At 43.4% G+C, this 21,351-nt stretch overlaps 1 protein-coding gene across 11 annotated transcripts in view; it reads right to left on the reverse strand.

Annotated features, from left to right (window-relative positions):
- SRPK2 (SRSF protein kinase 2) overlaps nt 1–21,351 on the reverse strand; it is a 246,461-nt gene that overhangs the window by 218,579 nt on the left and 6,531 nt on the right. For 6 of the 11 annotated variants that reach the window (XM_027071705.2, XM_027071704.2, XM_027071701.2 and 3 more), the window contains exons 1-2: nt 19,888–20,029; nt 19,245–19,299 (exon numbers count right to left, since the gene is read on the reverse strand). The exons of 1 other annotated variant lie outside the window; for it this stretch is intronic. In XM_027071705.2, the coding sequence (XP_026927506.1) occupies nt 19,245–19,299; nt 19,888–20,014 (182 nt within the window). In that variant the 5' untranslated portion in view covers nt 20,015–20,029. Of the gene's footprint in view, nt 1–19,244; nt 19,300–19,389; nt 19,550–19,887; nt 20,030–21,351 lie in introns of those variants that run through there. 4 more of the 11 variants (XM_027071710.2, XM_027071702.2, XM_027071707.2 and 1 more) reach the window with 3 other exon arrangements.

The following is a 21,351-nucleotide window of genomic DNA, read 5'->3' on the forward strand; positions in this document are numbered from 1 at the left end:
TACTTCCTTACTCTCCCTTCACTAGCAGCCACCCCAGTCTTATAACACCATGCTTTAAATATTCCCAATTCTCGGAGCGCCTGGGTGGCTCAGTCGGTTGAGCATCCGACTTCGGCTCAGGTCATGATCTCACGGTTCATGAGTTCAAGCCTCACATTGGGCTCTGTGCTGACAGCTCAGAGCCTGGAGCCTGCTTCAGATTCTGTCTCTTTCTCTCTGCCCCCCCCCTCAAAAAATGAATAACCATTTTTTTAAAAACATTTAAAAAAATTCCCAATTCTCAACAGGGAGCACCTCCTTTGGCCACCAAAACAGCCCATTAGCCATTTTTACTGGTCTTCATTTACTAACTCTGATGCACAGGACGCTCATTCAAATGGTGCCCGTCCCTTGGCCTCCAGAGAATAAACTACTACCACTAACACAGTCCTTCTTCAGGCCTCTGCTACTGCTGTTACTCCCCATCCTGCCCCTTCAAAATGTAGGTTATCTTCAACATTCTCTTAATTCTTACACAGCCTCAATTATGACCTTTTTGGGGATGACCCTCTGACTCCTAGATATATTACAGCCTCTCTCTCTTATCTGAGTAGATGAGATCCCAATTCATCCAGCTCAACAGCCACATATGAATGTCTCGTATCTCAAACTCCAACAAAATCTCAATCTTTTGCCTCCACCTCAATCCTCATATCTTTCCCCTTCATCCCCAGGCCCAACCCTGTTCTTCCCCCTGTGTTCATTAACGGACCAAAATCTTCCAAGTCAGAAGATGACATATCCGAAGTCACATCAAAATCCTCCCCCTTCTGCAAAAGGTGCCAGGCACTGCGCTGGGCACCAGGGAAACACGGCAGGCGGGACCCAGCTGCCCCGAGAAGCTCACCATCTAGCGGCTTCCAGTCTGCTGCCAAGTCCTGATGATTCCACCTGTGCAGACACACATTCCCTCCCTCCGTCCCACTCCTCCCACCACCACCCAGCCTCACACCTGGATCACTGTGAGAACGTGCAAAAGTGTCTCTCCAGATCTTCAGTCTCTGCCACGGGCCTCAGCCCTCCTCCACGTAGCTGCCCATCCGTTATCTTAAGCAGGTGAGCATGCTATTCCTCAAAAATCCGCCATTGCTTCCAGACAAACTCAGAATTTCCTACTCCCACCTTCTGCATCCTGCTGTGACCCCATGTATGCGCTGAGATGCTCAGGACCTCTCACTCTCTCCTTCACACTCACCCTGTTTGTCACCTATTCCCTCAGAATGTCACGGCCTGAGTGAAAATTCATTTGGGCAGTCAGTCATCAGAACTCTCGGAGCCCTCCCTTAATTCTACAAAGCACAATGTACCTCTATTTGCTCTCCACCCTTTCCACTTTTGATCACTGCTTACTTGTTTACTTGCCTGCCTCTCTGAGTAGGTCACAAATCCCTGGCTGCCACTAATTAACTTGGCAATCTCGAGTAAGTCACTGCATTATGTGAGGTTCAATTTTCTCATCAGTAAAATGAAGGAGTTAGATTAAGTAATTGCTAAGGAACTCCCGACTCCACAAAGTTCCATAAGGATCAGTCTTATGAAAAAAGGCAGCACAGTACAACAGGAAGCTTGGACACGGTGTCAGATAAGTGGCCTGAACCCCAGCTCTCCAAGCCCCCAGCACTCAACAATGATGGGCCAGATGCTCACCATCTCTGTGCCCCAGCTCATCTGTAAAATGAGAATAATAACAGTGTAATCCAGGAGCACCTGGGTGGCTCAGTAGGTTAAGCATCCAACTCTTGATTTTGGCTTAGGGCATGATCTCACGGTTTGTGAGTTCAAGTCCCACATCAGGACACTCTCTCTCTCTCCCTCTCTCTCTCTCTTTCTGCCCACTCACACATGCACACTCTCTCTCAAAAAATAAACAATTTTTTAAAAAAATAGTAATTTAGAATTCTTTCAGTGTTTTTCTTTTGGTAATATCTTTCAGTTTTTGGTTGTTTTTCTTTTAATAATAGCTTTAGTCAGATACAATTCACGTATCATACAATTCATGCATTTAAAGTATAGAATTCCATGACTTTTAGTATATTCAAAGTTGTAAAAGCATCACCATAATTAATTTTGTTATATCTTCATCACCCCCAAAAGAAACTCATACTATCAACAATAGCTCCCCATTCCCCGCCACTCCCCCCCCCCCCCCGAGCCTTAAGCAACCACTTCTTTATTTTCCATCTCCAGGGATCTGCATGTTCTAAAATCTCATGTCAATATAATATCTGGTCACTCATGACTGGCTTCCTTCATTTAACATACTGATTTCAAGGTACACCTACGATGTAGTAATTGACAGTAATCCGTTGTCTTATTGCCAAATGAAATTCCACCGTGGATATACTACAATTTCTTTATCCATTCATCAGTTGATGCACATTTGGGTTATTCCCACCTGCCATTATGAATAACACTGCTCTTTGAGTGTAAGTAATGGAAACCCCAACTCAACCTGGCTTACGTAACTGGAAATCCATCAGGTAGCCCCTGTTTCAGACAGAGTTTCAATATCATTTTCAGGACTGAGTCTCTCCCCACCTCTCGGGTAGGCTCAGTTCTCTGTTTGCAGGGTCTGTCTGGTGACAAAATGGCACCATAACTTCATTTCACAACCTCTCACAGTCAAGCCAAACAAAGCAAAAGCCCCTTCCAGATCCTCCAACAAAAGCCATGTGATGAGCTCTAGGTGGACTCTAACTGTGGCCAGTGAGCAGAAAACACTGACTGAAACAGGACACACACTATCCCTGGAGTGTGAGAAGAAACGGGAAGAGACTGAATTACCTGAACCAAAAATAGATAAGGCCTAATCCCCACACAAAAACTGAGGCCTCTTTTCAGGAGGATAAATGGATTCTGGACAGCTGAAAATTTAAAGAGCCCAATTTCAGGTTGTTAGAATTAAACATGAGAAGTACACACTGAGCATTTAGTAGGATGCCCAAGACACAAGAGCTTAATAAATAGAAGCTGCTGTATTAGCTATTTATGTATATGAGATGAACCACAAGGGAGCTGATAGAATCTGACATTTAGGGAAAACAAGCCAATTTCATATAGCTCAATGTCATATATACTCAGCTTAAAATTAAGGCATGTTCAACCACATCTGCTTTTTCACAGTGACATGCAAGACTACATCTTTATCAAAAAAAAAAAAAAAAAAAGAACAAGGCTTATTTTCAAAATCTTTAAAACCTTCAGGTTACAGAGTTAAGAATCTCTACTTTAGGAGGGATTTCTCTGGTCTTGTGGAAAAAAACGAGTCAAAGCTCGGGAAAGCAAAGTCTCCAAGATGGGCGGTGCCACAAAGTAGTTCCTACCTGAACAGTAACACCCAGTTCGGGCCTGATGTCCACCTGAACCCCTGTCAGTCAGAGTTCTCAACTCTATTAAGAATTCTTTTCATGGGAAAACATCACTTGATGCCTCAATACTAGCTAACAAGAAACTAGAATTCCCTTTACAAAAAAACAGTTTTTTCAACCTTACCCAAAGTACATTTACCACACGAAACAAGGGATGGGATAACAAATGTTTATTTCCCTCTTAGATTCTGCCTGAACGTAATTTAAAAATAAAAAATAGATCTAAAAATGACTACAAGGACCACCCATTCCTTTTATCACATGCCTTTGTCTCCTCCTCCCCATCCCCATATTCTAGTTTCAAATTACAGACCTAGACTATCTCTTTCATGATTTCTAGATCTAACTTCATGAGGACCTGTACTTCAACATTATGTCTCCTATAAATAAGTTATAGGGGATGGTATAGAAAGATTTAAGCTGGCCAACAGGTACATGAAAAGATGCTCAACATCACCAGCCATCAGAGGAAATGTAAATCAAAACCACAATGAGGTATCACCTTACACCTGTCAGAATGGCTAACCTCAAAAAGACAAAGGGGCCCCTGGCTAGCTCAGTCTATAAAGTATTTGACTCTTAATCTGAGGGTCCCAGATTCTCATGAGTTCGAACCCCACGTTGGGGGTGGAGCTTACTTAAAAAACAAAACAAAACAAAACAAACACCTGGTTTTGGGTCAATTCAAGAGCATGAGACTTTTGATCTCAAGGTTGTGAGTTTGAGCCCCATGTCAAGTGTAGAGATTACTAACAAAAATATAATGAAAACTTTTTAAAAAATGAAAAAAGCAGTAACAAGTGTTGGTGGGGATATGGAGAAAAATAAACCCTCATGCACTATTGGTAAGAATGTAAATTGGTGCAGACACTATGGAAAACAATATGAAGGTTCCTCAAAAAATTAAAAATATAAATACTGTATGATTCACTAATTCCACTAATGGGTATTTACCCAAAGAAAACAAACACACCATTTCAAAGAGATATATGCACTCCTATGCTGTCAGCAGCATTATTTTTTTTAATGTTTATTTATTTATTTTGAGACAAAGAGCGTGTGATGGGGGAGGGGCAGGGAGGGAGGAAGAGAGAGAATCTGAAGCAGGCTCCACACTGGCAGCGCAGAGCCCAATGTGGGGCTCAATCTCACGAACCATGAGATGATGACCTTAGCCAAGTTCAAGAGTCAGACGCTTAATCAACTGAGCCACCCAGGCACCCTGTAGCATTATTCACAATAGCCAAGATATGGAAGCAACCCAAGTCAAGGGTCCATCAGTGGATGAAGAGATCAAAAAGATATGGTGTACACACACACACACACACACACACACACACACACACACAATGGAGTATCACTCAACCATAAAAAAAGAATGAGATTTTGCCATTTGTGACAACATGGATGGACCTACAGGGTGTTACGCTAAGGGAAGACAGAGAAAGACATATACCACATGACTTCACTTATACATGGAATCTAAAAAACAAAACATATCAACAAACAAAAAGCAGAAACAGACTCATAAATACAGAAAATAAGGCTGCCAGTGGAGAGGGAGAACAGGGACAAGGGACAAACTGAGTGAAGGGGAGAGGGAGGCACAGGCTTCAGGTTATGGAATGAGTAAGTCATGAGGATGAGAGAACAGCATACAGAATATAACCAATGGTATTGTAATAGAGCTGTTCAATCACTATACCATACACCTGAAACTAATGTAACATTGTGTGTCAACTACACTGCAATTTTAAAAAATGTGAGATAGCTAAAATAAAGGCATCTGCATGTTTAGACACTTAAGAAAATTTTATCACAATTCCATAGCTTGTCTTTTCCCCGTTATAAAAACCTCTAAAACACAAACGAAACAACATAAAACTAATACCCTCCACTTACTGAACATTTAGTATGCGCCACACAGAATAAGAGCGTGTGTGTGTGTAGATCCCATTTAATCCTCACATTTACTCTCTGAGAGCTCTACTTTAGGATGAAGAAATTGAGCTTCAGAAAAACTGAATAACTTATCTACCACTGAGAAAAGTGATGCCTTCAAAACTCGAACCCTGGTCAGCTACCTCTGATTGCAAGATCAACCTGAGTCAAGAATATTCAAAGAAAAATCGGATTTTGGGGAAGTGGGAAACCATCACATCTTCTAGGTAATTGGGGAAGTGAGACAGCCTTTGCCTTACACAAGGTAAGAGGACTCCAACTTTAAGAGCATGAAGTTACAAAGCCCAGGATCCCCCAAAAGTACACTTTTATCTCCAAGTGTCTCTTGATCGCAATGACGACACTGCAGGTAGGAGGCAGGAGTGGAGCCAAGGGACACAGAACAGCTCTGCTACTGTTATGCCTACAGGACACTGGTTGCTATAGAAATACTGAAAACCTCAGCCCTGTAGCTACTAAAAAACAAAACAAAAAACAAGTTTTCAAAGCTAAGACAGCAAACAAAATTACACCTTTAAAAAAAAAAAAATCTTACTGTACACCAAAGTTTTCTACCTAAAGTAACTTCCATCCCACTCCTGTATGCATGTGACAGAACAGCCCAGCGCCATGTGGCATGTTAATAGTCCTTTCCATTCAGGAAAAGAGAATATACGTTTTTTTGTTGGTTTGTTTTGTTTTTTTTTTTTGACAGTAAAAGGAAGAATTAAAAAATACGGTTCATGCAGTGCACCTGGCTGACTCAATAGGTACAGTGTGCAACTCTTGATGTTGGGGTTGTGGGTTCTAGCCCCACATTGTGTAGAGATTTTTTTTTTAAATAAATAAAAATAAAAATAAAAATAAAAATAAAAAATAATAAAAAAATGCAAAATAAAAAATATATAAATAAAAATAAAAAAATAAATAAAAAAAATAAAAGCTATAAAAAAAAAGGTCCTTACAATAATCTCTCTTCAGGGGGTTAGAAACTTTATCTTCTGTATCAGGCCCAGAACTGCTTTGTCTTTCTGCAGATCAGATGGTGGTTTCAAAGACCCACTGTATAGAGTCCAGGGCTCTAGGTCTACACTCAAACTGGCTCAGCCACTAAACAGGGTAAGTGACTTTAATCAAGTAACTTCTGTTCCTTAGGCCCTCGTGTCTCCTTCACTGAAGAAAAGAAGGAGACATGCAGGCCTAGGAAATATGAAACTCTGTCCACAAAACTGGCTTGGGGAGCATCCTAGGGGATGAGGGAGAAGGCCAGGTAAGCAGGACCCCTCACATGTCAACCTGCCTAGAACTTCTTCCACTTTACATAATAGAATTTTCCATAAAATTTTACTTATTTTTTTTTAATGTTTATCTATTCTTGAGAGACAGAGACAGAGCATGAGTAGGAGAGGGGCAGAGAGACAGGGAAACCCAGAATCCAAAGCAGGCTCCAGGATCTGAGCTGTCTGCACAGAGCCCAACAAGGGCTCGAACCCACAGATCGTGAGATTATGACCTGAGCCAAAGTCGGCACCTCGCCGTAAAACTTTATTTAAAAAGCATTCTGCTACTACAAAGTAAGGGCCAAAAACACTTGTCCAGGTGCTTTCTCTAAAGTCCTGCCCCTCGCTGCATCCACTGCCTTATGCAATGGGTTTCATCTGTGACAGAGTCAATGCCACATGAATGCTGCAATTAACATTCAGTTACATCCTATTTTGGGATAAAACACATCGTGCCTCCCCCTCAAAAAAAAATCTTTCAGTGAGATACTCTAGAAATAAAAAATAATCTGGGGCGCCTGGGTGGCTCAGTTGGTTAAGCGTCTGACTTCGGCTCAGGTCATGATCTCGCAGTTGACCAGTTCAAGCCCCACTCATGGTATCTCTCTCTCTCTCTCTCAAGAATAAACATTAAAATTTTTTTTAATTTTAAAAAATAAACAAACAGTAGGATAAGATTCCCTGTAGAAGCAGCAGCAGTAGCCAGCTGGCAGCCGAAGCGGCAGAGGTGACCTCTGTTCCCCAGATGCCAGAAAAACGGCACACCTGGGGACCGATGCAAGCACCCAACACTGAACTCCCCTGAGCCAGGATTCCCACATCTAAATGGATTGTCCATCTTAACTCTTCTACAACTTCAGCTTCGGTCATAAGGTACCCCTGGGTTGAATTATTTCTTTACTCCTTCCGCACCCTACTAGTTAACCTGCACCTTTCACACAGTCCAGCCAAGGGCACATCTACAAAATGTCAGTGCTACAGGGGATATGGGCACCCACACTCAGTGCCCAACTAGAGTAACAGTCATGTGTCACAACATTTCAAAGTTTAAAGCATCCAACAACCTCATCCAGAGGATTCCTCTCGTCCCTATCTTTTTAGGCGCCACATTTTAAGACCCTGACTTTACAATTATAATGTCTACAAATATTTACATTAATAATTGTCCAAGAGCTGAAATAAATACACCATGGAATTGATGTATCAATCATTAATTTGATTGTTAGCAAAGCAGTCTGACTACAAAGACATTCAATGTGGAACTGAATTCAAATATCAGGGGCAAAACATTACCTAATATGTTTTGCAGGACTTATCTACTAAGGCTCAGAACTTGGCATCAAGTATCATATGTGTCTATATAAAACATGGTCTTTTCCCAAAAACTATCCCTCAAAAAAGGAGACAGTTTCCTTACACTCCAGTCCTTACAAATCCTTTATTACGACAGACGGCTCTCTCACTTATCCTATCTTTAACATAATAAGAGGAAAAATCTTCAAGACAAGAGGAAATGAACAATCAGGATTACAGTAATGCTAAGCTTGATGGCAGGGGATAGAAGATCATTCCCAGAGGAGCTGGTCAGACAGGATGGGGGAGGAGGGGTAAAAGCTGCTCTTCACTGACCTAGAACCTTCTGGGGGAAATGGCTGAAATCACTGTAATCAATACTAATTTGCGAGGCTTAGAGACTTCAGCCCAAAAAAAATCAATTTAAAAGGGAGCAAGTAAATTCAACACATTTTTAGAATTATTCCTTAAGCTATATAACCTTATTAATGCTGTACACGAGCCTATTTTTAAAAATTGTTTTAAAAAGCAAGTAAATCATTACATTGTGATAACAGATGTAATTACATAAAACAAATGAGGAAAAACTAAACAAATGTCTCACTGTTCAGCAAACAGTTACAACCTGGATTAAGTATCTGCTGTGAATGAACTGATAAATATGAACTGACAGTTCAGGTACAGATTCAAGAATGACACAGCTCAGTCTAGACGGAGATAAATATCACGGGCTCTCCCTGTCCTATCTTCACAGCTTGTCCATAAACTTAAGAGTTGCTCTAAAAAATAACGTTTTGGGGGCGCCTGGGTGGCTCAGTCGGTTAAGCATCCAACTCTTGACTTTGGCTTAGGTCATGATCTCACAGTTCTTGAGACAGAGCCCCTCGCCAAGCTCTGAGCTGACAGCATGGAGCCTGCTTGGGATTCATTCTCATTCTCTCTCTCTGTCGCCCCCTCTCCCCCGCCAACATAAATAAACTTAAAAAAATGATTAAAAGAAAGATTTTTAAAGAGAGAGGACTTGTGGTTACTAGACGCAGGGGGTGGAGGAAGGGAGAAGTAGAGGGAGGTGGTCAAATGTACAAACCTCCAGTTATAAAATGAGTAAGTCCCGGGGATATAACATGGTGTAGCAGGATGACTGTTCAGTACACAGGAACATTAATTAGTTTTCAGCGAAGGAGAAATTACTGATTTTCTTTTCTTTATCATGGTATCTACACAAGAAGATAGATGTTACCTGAGCCTCTTTTGGTCATATTTCACAACATATGTAAATCACACCATCATGCTGTATGCCTTAAACTTACACAGTGATGTGTGTCGATTATTTCTCAGTAAGACCAGGGAAGAAATTCAGTTTTTAAAAATACAGATCATGTGCTCTGGAAAACTACTATCAGATTCAAAAAGCATTTTTTAACATGTCTTAAAACCTTTTTTTGTAAACAGACAAAATGAAGGAGATACTAATAAATCCCCAAAAGCAAGTTCTCGAATACGGCAATTTCAAGATTCTTATAACTTTTTTTTAACAGCTTTATTGTGGTGTAACTGACAAATAAAATTGTATATATTTGAAGCATATATCATGATGATCTGACATACATATTTTTGTAAAATAATTACCACAATCAGGTTAATTAACACATCCTTCACCTTACATATTTACCATTTTTGTGTGTGTGGTCAATCAAAAAGTTTTTTTTTTTTTTAAAGCTTATTTATTTTGAGAGAGAGAAAAGTGTGAGCAGGGGAGGGGCAAAGAGAGAGAGAGACACACAGAGAGAGAGGGAGACAAGGAAGCAGGCTCCAGGCTCTGTGCTCACAGCTCAGACAGGGGCTCAACTCACAGACCGTGAGATCATGACCTGGGCTGAAGTCAGATGCTTAACCGACTGAGCCACCCCAATAAAAGGTGTTTCTAATCCAAAACTTGTCAGGTCTCTCTAAATTAATCTACAGAGTCAATTACCTTAAACAAAACAGCAAACACAAACTGAAGGAGGGACTTGGAAATATGATCTTAATGAATAAATACGCAAGAATTGCCAAAATAATTCTGAAAATGTGAGTAATGAGGTGTTTATGGGAGAAGTAGGAGGGCTTCTGGCCTACCAAAAAACTGTAAAATGTATTCAAAACTACAGCAATTAAAACAACATGGGACTACATCAGAAACAGAGAAGTCAACACACTTGTGTGGAAATGCAAGAGAACAAGTGCATTCGTCATTGAGGAAAAATTAAACCAGCAACACCAGAAGTCTCATGGCAGCCAACCTTTACTGCACTTACCAAAGGTCCACAACCCTTGGGGCCACATACTACCACATTCCAGTTTTTTTAATTTTCCAAAGATAATATGGCACTTATATCATGTATTACATAACATTCCAGCAAGGTCTGGGAACATGTTTTTTTAAAACATGCAGTCTAGGGGTGCCTGGGTGGCTCAGTCAGTTGAGTGTTGGTTCAGGTCATGATCTCATGGTTCCTGAGTTCAAGGCCCTCGTCAGGCTCTGTACTGACAGCTTGGAGCCTGCTTGGGATCCTTTCTCTCCCTCACTCTTTCTTTCTCTGTCCCTCCCCTGCTCATTCTCTCTCCCTCTCTCTAAATAAACTTAAAAAAAACAAAACATAATATGCAACCTACAGCCTTCCTCATATCAGAGAAAGCCACCGACTTCTGTCCAAAGCAAACCTGCGCTCTGATCCCACCCCCTTCTGTCAACTCAGGGCTTTTGCACCAAAATCCCCCTTGCCAGTATTTTCAACCTCTACACTTCTACTGCCTCCTTGCTACACCCTTCCATGGGGGGAGGGGAAGATGACCCACTTCTCAAGAACCTCCCTCTCCACCTTCTCTCTTTTACACAAAGAAAGCTTACTCAGAGAGTAATCTTTTAAAAAGAAAAAAAGGACTCTGCTGTCATGTCATCTCATTCACTCATGCAAATTTGCTCCTCTGAAAGCATTGGTCTCTAAGGACTCCCTATGTGCCAAAATCAAAGGCCAAGGACTGGGGCTCATCTGACTTGAACTTTTTTGCGGACTGTGATTCTGTTGATGATTCCCTCAGGCTCTGGGAATCACTGTCCGCTGGTTCTCCCCTCTGGCTCCTCCTTTACCACCTGTGGCTTTCCTCTGTTCACACGCAGCACCTTCAACCAATAGCCACCAACAGCTATTCCCAACAACTTCCAGTTCACATCCCCTAACCAGAGCTCTTCCCAGTGCTCTAGCTGCAAACACTGACCAGTATCTCTAACTGGACTCACCCAGACACCCCTAACGGCCTCACCAGAGCCATCATCAGCCTTTCCCAAACCCGCTCTGCATTTCCTATCTTGAGGAATGACAACACCATCCACAAATTTTGCTAATTCAGAAATCTGGGATTCATCCTAAACCCCTCCCAGCCTGCTCCCACATTAAATTGGACACTAAATCCAATGAATTCTAATTCCTTAATACTCATCAGTCTCCTGAAGTCTCCTCCAATAGCCTCCTAATGGATCTCCTAGTCCACACAGCAGTTTGGGTAATCTTTCTAAAAATCTCAACCTGTGCCTTTTAACAGCTCCCCAATCCCTTGTTAACTTCCTCAAGACACGTGAGCCCCATTCCTAGCTCACAACAGCCTGCACCCTAGCCTTTCCTACCTGCTTCGCATTCCCGAAATACAAGCATACCATTTACACCTCCACAGGTTTCTACCAACTACAATGCTGTTTCTACCTGGAAGGTCCTCACCCCGCCCCCTCTTAGCTTCTGCCTGGAAGGTCCTCACCCCGCCCCCTCTTACCAACTTGGCAAATTACTATTGGCTCTTCAAGATCCAGTTTAACATAACTCTGTGAATCTACTAAAAACTACTGAATTGTACACTTTACGTAGACAAATTGTAAAGAATGTAAATTACATCTCAAGAAAAGTTTCTTAATTTTCTGTAAGAAAAAGAACTTTTTTTTTAAAGGGCAAAAAACAACAAAGGCACTTCACAAAATAGGAAATTCAAATGACCAATAAGCATGTGAAGAGATGTTCAACACCATCACTCGGAAAAACACAAAAGAGAACCACGGTGAGATACCAATATATACCCATAATAGCCAAAATTAAAAAGAATGACTCTATCAAGTGTACCAAAGATGTAGAGCAACCGAAACTGTCACACAGTGGGAGAGGAAAGCAGTTCAATCCAACCTATTTCATAAAAGGGGAACCTGGGTGGCTCAGTCAGCTGAGCATCCGACTTCAGCTCAGGTCATGATCTCACGGTGAGTTTGAGCCCTGGCTCAGGCTCACTGCTGTCAGCAGAGCCTGCTTCGGGTTCTCTGTCCCTCTCTCTCTGCCCCTCCCCCACTCATGCTCCCTCTCACTCGTGCTCTACCTCTCAAAAATGAATAAACATTAAAAAAAAAAAGATCTCATAATAAAGCTGGGGGGAAATATTTTTGCCATTACTACTAACACTAAGCATATAGCTATTGTGTAACCTAGCAATCCCACTGCTAGGGTCTATCTCCAGGAGGAATGAATGCAAATGTCCACAAAAGGACATGTGCAAGAATGTTTATAGCTGCTTTATTCATAATGAGTAAAAACTGAACAAACAACACTCATCAACAGAATAGACAAGTTACTCGTGGAATATACATCCAAAGGAACACTTCAGAACAGTAACAGTGAACCACTGGTACCTGCAACAACATGGACAAATCTCACAGATGTGTTAAGTGAAAATAAGCCAGACACAAGAGAATATTCTATATGATTTCATTTCAAGAATATATTCTATATGAAGTTCAAGAACAGGCAACTAATCAATAACGATAGAGATCAGCAAAGCGGTTACCTGTGGGTGGCAGGGTATAGACTGGGGAGAGGCTTGAGAAACGTTATGAGGTAAGTATTGGAAGGGTCTGTATCTTGATCTGGGTGGTGGTTATTAGGAATAAAAATACATGTAAAACACATATAAAAATACATGTAAAAATCATCAAGCTGTACACTTGGGACTAGTGCACTTTACTACACACACACATACATGTTATAATTCAATTTTTTTAACTAACAAAAAATGCACAAGTAGACTATAATAGTACTGTATTACATACTTGGAAGAGACTAGAGCATGAATGTTATTGCAACAAAAAAAAATTTCACAATTTTCCATGTACCAAATATTCATGCACCTTAAATTTACAGGCTATATGGCAAGAATATCTCAATAATATTGGTGGAAAAGTATGCATAAGTAAAAAGATAATACAGCAACATAATTGGTGGATATACAACTCATGTTTATTTCTTTAAATTTTTCTATACTGTCTTAATTTTCCACCAAGACCATATTACTACTTACTTTTAATCATTTAAAAAAAAAAAAAAAGCTATTTCAGGGCACCTGGGTGGCTCAGTTAGTTAAGCATCCGACTCAATTTTGGCTCAGGTCATGATCTCACGGTTCATGATGTGAGATCAAGCAGAGCCTGCTTGAGATTCTCTCTCTCCCTCTCTCTGCCCTTTCCCTGCTCACGTACTTTCTCTCAAAAATAAATTATTTTTTTAAGAAAGCTCTTTCATTAGAATAACAGTAATGCTAAAAGTAAACAAGATTTCTTCTTAATGCCTTCCTTTACCAATCAATCAAAGCACCAGCACCTACTGGTTATCTGTCCCACAACAGCCTACTGACCATGAGACACAGACATCTCTCCTACTTGCCAGTAAGAATGGGGCTTTATTCATCTTACTCTTCCTAGCATACAACACACTGCCCAGCTCTAGGAATCTGCTTCTTATATGTTTGTTACGTTGAAGTGTATTGTGGTAAGCAGAAATATTTGCTGAATAAACAATGGGTAACAAAACAAGAACTCAAAAATAAGTGATCACCTTCCCTAGAAGGTATTCCAAGGTCATGGGCTTGTGAGCTCGCATTTATAACACAGGGAAGAGTTGAGGCTTACCTAAGAAAGATATCAACTTGTATGACAGCATTCCTGAATTGTCTCACCTGTGATTTGTTGACCCAGGGCCACCAATCCCATGCCTATCATTTTCGGTGGCAGCCAGAACCCTTACTACGGAGAACAGACAAGCAATAACCGACAGGATTCACCCACCAACAGAAAGTCAAAAGCCTAAAAGATACAGTGCAGAATCCCACCACCAACAGCACACACACAGATCACAGACATGGTGCAGAGGAAAAAAAGACAGACAGAGGGAAAGATATACACAGAGAGAGGGAGAGACCAAGCTGCTAACCTGCTAGAAAGTCCAAGTACAACAGTAAGTTCTCCAGCAATCATTCTCTTAGGTATTTACCCTATAGAAATGGACACACGTTCACATAAAAACCTATGCATGAATGTTCGGCAGCTTTACTTTTAAGAATCAAAAACTAAAACTATCCAAACATCCTTAACAGAAGAATGGATAAACTGGTACATTCATGCCATGAAATACTGCTAAGCATTAAAAAAGAATGAGCTAGTGATACACCCCACAACATGGATGAGTATCAAGGGCACCATGCCAAGTGAGTAAAGTGAATCTCAAACAGTTACATACTATATAATCCCACCTATACAACAATCTCAAAGTGTCAAAACTCTTGCAGGGGTTAGGGCTAAGGGCAGGGAACAGGAGGGAGTTTCCTTGTGGTAATAAAACACTTCTGCATCCTAATCCTGATGATGACTACACTAATCCACCCAAGTAATCCATCTGAGAGAACAACACACAGAGAATACAAGTAAAAACTGGTGAAATCTTACTTCAGTTAATAGCACTGTGGCAATGTCAAGTCCCTGGGTTTGACAATGTTCTATGATCATGTAAGATATCACCACCAGGGGGAAGCCGGATGAAGGGTACACAGGGAACTCTGCACTATTTCTGCAACTTCCTGGGAGTCTTAGGATTTCAAAATGAAAATTTTTAATTTAAAAAAAAGGAGTCAAGGGGTGCCTGGCTGGCTTAGTTGGTAGAGCATGTGACTCATGATCTCAGGGATGTAAGTTCAAGCTCCATCCACATTGGGTATAGAGATTAAAAAAAACAAAATAAATGAAATGAAGTGAAATGAAATGAAAAATAAATAAAATAAAAATAAAAATAAAACAAAAATGTTTAAGGGAATTAAAAGATAATTTATAGCCAAAATGTGGAAAGAACCTGAATGTCCATCAACAGATGAAGGGATAAATAAAATGTGGTGTATCAATAGAATGAAACAGTATTTAGCAGTATAAAAATATGAAGTACCAATACATGCCTCAACATGGATGAACCTTGAAAACATTATGGTAAGTTAAAAAAAAAAAAATCAGACACAAGACTGATATATTGTATGACTCCATTTATATGAAATATCTAGAATAGGTAAGTTCAGAGAGACAGAAAACAAAGTAGGAGCAGGGGAGAATGAATTGTGACTGCTAAATAAAGTAAGGGGTTTACGGGGGGGGGGGGGGGGGGGGCGGTGCAAATGTTCTGGAATTAATCATTGTGACCACTGCACAACCTTGTGAATATAATAAAAAGCACCAAATTATATATTTTGAAAGATAAACCTTATAGTATGTGAATTATGTATCAATGAAAAAGTTACATGCTTGGGGCACCTGGGTGGCTCAGTAGGTTAAGCTTCTGACTCTTGATTTCAGCTCAGGTCATGATCTTGGGGTTGGTAAGTTCAAGACCCACGTTGGGCTCTGTGCTGACACTGTGAAGCCTACCTGGGATTCTCTCTCTCTCCCCCTCTCTCTGCACCCCCTACCCCTCAAAAATAAGCATTAAAAAAAAAAGTTACATGCAGGAAAAAAAATACATCCTTAAAAATTTTATACATTCATGCCCCAAAGCAACACTATCCCAAGCCACGTGATTTAGCTAATTCTTGAGATTCATGACTGAATGACACTATGATCCTTCCCTGCTGCCTGTTACTCACAAAGCAGCACAATTAATATTCCGCAAACTAAACCCACTGGAACAATCTGACGAGATTAAAATCCTGACTCAGCTAAGTAGAGAAATCTTAATGGTATTCCTGACAACCACAAACTCCAGTTTACTAAAAAGTAGCCTACAGGAACTGGCTCAATTCATAAATGCTCACAGAATTAAACTGAATGAAAATGAATAAAAAGCCAGCTTACCTATACAAGGAGATAATAACAAAAGTAGATCATATTACATCAAGCCAGGCCCATACTGTCACATAATTTAGGTCTGCCAATCATTATGTTTATACAGTTTGAAATTAGACCTATTACTCCTTCTCCTCTGGAGAAGCAATCAAAAAGCAAAAACAGTGGGCATCAGGAGACCTGGATTGTGGTCCAAACTATGCTAATTGCAGGACTTTAACCGGTCAGGGCTGAATGTAACATGAGGAATTCTTCTCAGACCAGCAGCCTCCTACAGTTCCTTCCATCACTTCTCTCCAGCACCACTGCTGCCACCCTGAACCAAGTCACCCGGGTTTCCCAGCTGGACAGAAGGTCAGCTTCCAGTTTCTGCTTCTCCCTGACCCCTAACAATCCGTCCTCCAAACCGACAGCCAGTGCTTTAAAACAGGAACCAGATCTTGTCACTCCCATCTGTAAGCCTCTCAATGGCCGACAGGACAAGGCCCTACCCACTCTCATCCCCCCCCCCCCCCACCAGCTACCATCTTCTTCCGTGGCACTCCAGTCACCCTGACCCTCAGGTTCCTCCAACATTCCTAGCCCATATATAGAACGGGCTCCCCCCACTCCTCCTCATTCCACTTTCTGCTCAAATGTCGCCTCCTCAGAGACTGAAGTGTGGATTCTAGTCCCCGGCTGCCTGTATTCAACTTACCAACGGGGCATGATACTTGTTCATCTGTAAAATGGCAATTAATAACAAGCACCCACTGTATAGTGGCATCACAAGGAAGAAAAGGCCATAAAGCTATCAGCACAGTGACTGGCACAGTGTTCAAATGTCATCTATCACTATTACTTGAAGCATCCTATCTTATTTTTGTCCCTATCTCTTAGCACTATCTGCAACTGTAATCTTGATTTGTTATCCTCTTTAGGGTTCTCCCCCAACGCCCACTGGTTGTGACCTTCAAGAGCAGTTTTGTCTTATTCAAAGCTCTACCACCATCTCCAAGGAAAGGCGTGCAAATACTTGAACATATGAGTGAATAAATCATATCAAGCATTCCTTTAAAATAATGTCTTAATTCAAAGAATTGGGCCAAAAAAATGGCATTTCATTAATCAGTTATGTAATTGGGCTGGTCTCCTCTTGTTAATTACCTTGCAGACCAACCAATTCACTTAGCGATGCCTGGGGGCTTCTCCCTCAAATCTTATCACATCGACACAATGGACAATGGAAAGCGCTGGAAGATTAATTTGTGAGAGTAACAACTGAATACTGTGGCTATACACTAACTCTTTATAAATGTATCACATAAATCCAAACTGCAGCACACCAAAAAAGGCTCTTGGCCATTAGGAAAGTCATACCCTGAAATATGAAAATATGAAACACATGTTGACTTACCTAAAACTGCTTTTTACATGTATACCCAAACATACACATGTATGTTACATACATATGTACACACACACAGCCATTCCCAAAACTGGGGACATGATTTTTTCAATTCTTTTTTACCTTTCTAGACATAATGCACTCTGCGATAAATGCTTTAAATTTAAAATTGGTTTTAAAACCCAATACTCAAGTTCCTAAATATTAGTTCTCCTTACTCATAGGCTAATCTTCTGTCATTCCAAGGAAATCGCAAATTTAAGGCCCTGACTTGAAAGCGAGCATTAATCTTTTTAAAGCATCTCGAAACTACCATATCCACCCCGATTTAATATCTTAAGAATCTACTAACCGATTTAACCCACCAGTTTCTCAAGTCATTAGTAAGTACTTTTCCTGTCACTCTAGTTTTTTTTTATTTTTGTGTGTGTGTGTGTGTTTTTTTTTACGAAAGGCATTATTATATCAAGATCCACATTTTGAGAAACCCTGAAAATACTTTTCAAGTTATATTCCATCTGGAGTGAACGAAAATCGTGTCCTGATATACCAACCACCGCGTTCGCAGCGCCTCAGGCAGTTTTTATAGATGCCACCAAAGGGTATGAAATTCACTAGGCTGAGACCCAGGCGGGGCGGGAAGGGGGGAGGCCCAAGAATGCTGCAAGGTAGTCCCCCAAAGGAAACAAAAACAAGAAATATCTCGTGATGTTCAAGAAGGATCACGGTCTACCATTCCCTACAGTAGGGCAAAAATACCAGAGAGCCTTGCTTGCTCAAAAGGAAGAGTGAAGCCACAAATCTAGAAGGAGTAAAGCTGTGGAACGCTGCTAGGTTCTGAGGATTAAGAAACGGGAAGGAGCGACGCGGCGGCGCTCTGCGGTCTCGGAGCAGCTCTCCAGGAAAGGCTCATCTCGGGGCGCCGGCCGCTCCCACTCCGGTCCGCGGCCAGGCTGGAGGTGGCCGCCGGCTGGCACGTTTTAAATACCACCACCCCATTCATCAACGCCCCGGCACAATGAGGGCCGGGGAGCCGCGCCCGGGACCGCCCGCGCACACGCCCACCGGCCCCCGCGCAGCCCGCGACCCGGGCGCAGCCGCCGCGAAGCAAAGTGACGCTCGGCCCGAGCAGAAAGTTTCGAATAAAAAACCCGAGCGCCGAAACGCACAGGTCTCTGGGCTGAACTCGCGCCAGGAACACGCCCCAGGCAAACCACTTGACAACCAGCTCGGGTTTTCGGCAGAAAAGGCCGAGAGGCGGGGGCCGGGGAGGAAGAGAAGGCCGGCCACACACACACACACACACGCACACTCACTTTCTCGCACACTCGGCTCCTCTTCCTCGTGGGCCGCCGCGTCCAGGTGCGAGCCACGCAGCAGCCTCACGCCCGCACACGGCGCGGCAGGGCCAGGGAGGCGGACGCCAGCGCCCCTCCCGGGAAGCGCCCGCGACCCCCGGGCCAGCGCGGCGCGCAGGGAGGGTGCGCACACTCACCGCCCCCCCCCACCCCACCCCGCCCACGGCCACCCCGGGCCCGGGGGTCCGGGGATGCTCGGCGGGCCGGCCGCGAGCTCGCACGCGCCCCTCCCCCGCCCGCCCGCCCCTCCCCCCGGGCCGCCCGCAGGGCGCGCAGGAGGCGAGCGCCGGCGTCCCGGGGGATCATCCCTCGGCCCGGGGGGGATCCGGGCAACTTTCCCCTCCGTGGTCGCGGGCTGCTCTGGACCGTACGGGGGGCAGGGACCCCGGGTCTAGCGCGACGTGGACTCACTTTTTCGGATGTTTCTCTCTTTTCGGCCTCCGCTTTCGGGCCTGAATGGCCAGCACTGGGGAAAGAGAAGACACACATTAACGGTCGGGCCGGTCGGCCTGCGGGGCCGCGTGGCGGGGAGGAGGGGACGCCGCGGGCCACTCACCTTTCCGGGAGCTCATCCCGACGCGGCGGAAGGGGGGGCGGGGGGCTTCGCGGCGGCGGCGGCGGCGGCGGCGGCGGCGACGCGGGAGCCGAGCCGAGCCGAGCCGGGCTGCAGCCTCCACTCGCTCCGCCAGCCGGGAGGAGGCGGGAACCGCGCCTGCGCCGCCGCCGCAGCCGCCGCTCCCGCGGGGGGCCCAGCGAGACCCGCCCCCGGCCGGCCCCGCCCCCGCCCCGCCCCCACCCGCCCGGTGGGGTCCGGACCCCCACGCCGAGCCCTCCTGCGCACCCCGCACCCACCCGCCTGCCCCACCTGTGCAGAAGTGACCCCACCCCCCCCCCCCGCGACCACCGCCACTCCCGCCCACGGCGTCCCCCGCCCCAGCCTGCGGCCGGGGCCTCCGCCTCTTGAGCCCCCGCAGCCGGCCCAGGCCTCCCGCCTCTCTCGGGTACCCCGCCCGCGCGACCCTCCCTCTCCAGCCACAGCCTCTCTCCTACGCACCCCGGCCGGTCGCGCCACCCGCCTCTCCATGCGCCCTTCCTTGGCCGGCGCCTCCGCGGGTCTCACACCACCTCTCTTCGCGCGGCCTCTTCTCCCCCTTTGCACCTCTACATCCTTGCATCCCCATGAGCGCCGCTTCCTCGTCTCTGGCGGGTGTGGAAAGGGCACAGGACCAAGAGCGGGGAGACCTGGGTCCTTCACCAGCTGTGTGACCTTGGAGAAGTCATCTTATCTCTCACCTTTACTTACCCCCCAGGATTGTTTGAGTTTAATGAGGGAAAAGATGCAAATTGCATGGAAAGTAGGACGAAGTTTTTGCACCTGAATTAAAGCCCAGCTCAGAAAACACCAAGTGTCTAACAATTTAACACAACAATCCCACCAAACAGTTATTGTCTACATCTTACAACGAAGAAATTGACCCCTAAAGAAGTTGAACAGTTTGCCCAGCGATGATGATTCAAATGTAGGCCTAGCTGACTGCAAAGACTTTCCAAAGTCTTATTAGGGAGCTATCGTGCTCCCTAATAAAGATAGCAATCAAGGTGATAGCAGGACAGAATGATAACTGCAGTGTTCCTTTGTTTGTTTATATAATTATAATGTTTTGGAAAGGTATCCATCCCGACCATTTACTCTCTTTGGTTGTCCAACTGTACTCGTAACTCATAAAAGGATCTAGTCTTATTCTGAAGATGGCAAACTCAACAGAACCCGGACAGCGCTGCTTAGACACCACGAACCTTTCACTTTCTCAGCTTTTTTTTGTTTTGTTTTTATTTTAATCACGTGGTGCTCATCGCCACAAGTGCACCTGTTAATCCTAACCCCCATCACCTACTTCAGCCATCCTCCCACCCACCTCCTTCTGCTGACCATCAGTTTGTCCTCTATAGATAAGTACTTCCTCAACTTTTATTTCTGAAACTATCAACCCTACAGAAAAGTTAAGAGAAAAATATAATGAACACCCATATTAACCCACATTCACCAATTTTTAACACTTCATCACATTTGCGTTCCCTGTATGTGTGCATGTGTAGTTTTCTTTGTTTTGTTTTTGCGGAATCACTCAAGTTTTCGCAAACAATGTTACCCTCTACCCTTGGAATTTCAATAAGTATTTACTAAGAACAAAGATATTTTACATCAACGAAATTCCATGATCTTAACAAGAAAATTTAATATTAATACAATACTAGTATCTGCAATATACAGAGGCCATATTCAAATTTTCAAAATGTCCCTTTTAGCAGGCTTTCTTCCAATGCAAGATACAATCAAAAATCGTGCATTACATTTAATTGTCATGTCTTTTTAAACTCCTTTAGTCTAGAATAATCCCTGGTTGTTGGGTTGTTGTTGTTTTTTTTTTCTTTTATAGCATTGACTTTTTTTTTTTTTTTTTTAAGAATCCAATTCTACTTTTCTACAGGACATTTCTCTGTTTCCACTCTGTTCCCT

This window comes from Acinonyx jubatus, chromosome A2, assembly GCF_027475565.1.
Source record: "Acinonyx jubatus isolate Ajub_Pintada_27869175 chromosome A2, VMU_Ajub_asm_v1.0, whole genome shotgun sequence".
NCBI lineage: Eukaryota > Metazoa > Chordata > Mammalia > Carnivora > Felidae > Acinonyx > Acinonyx jubatus.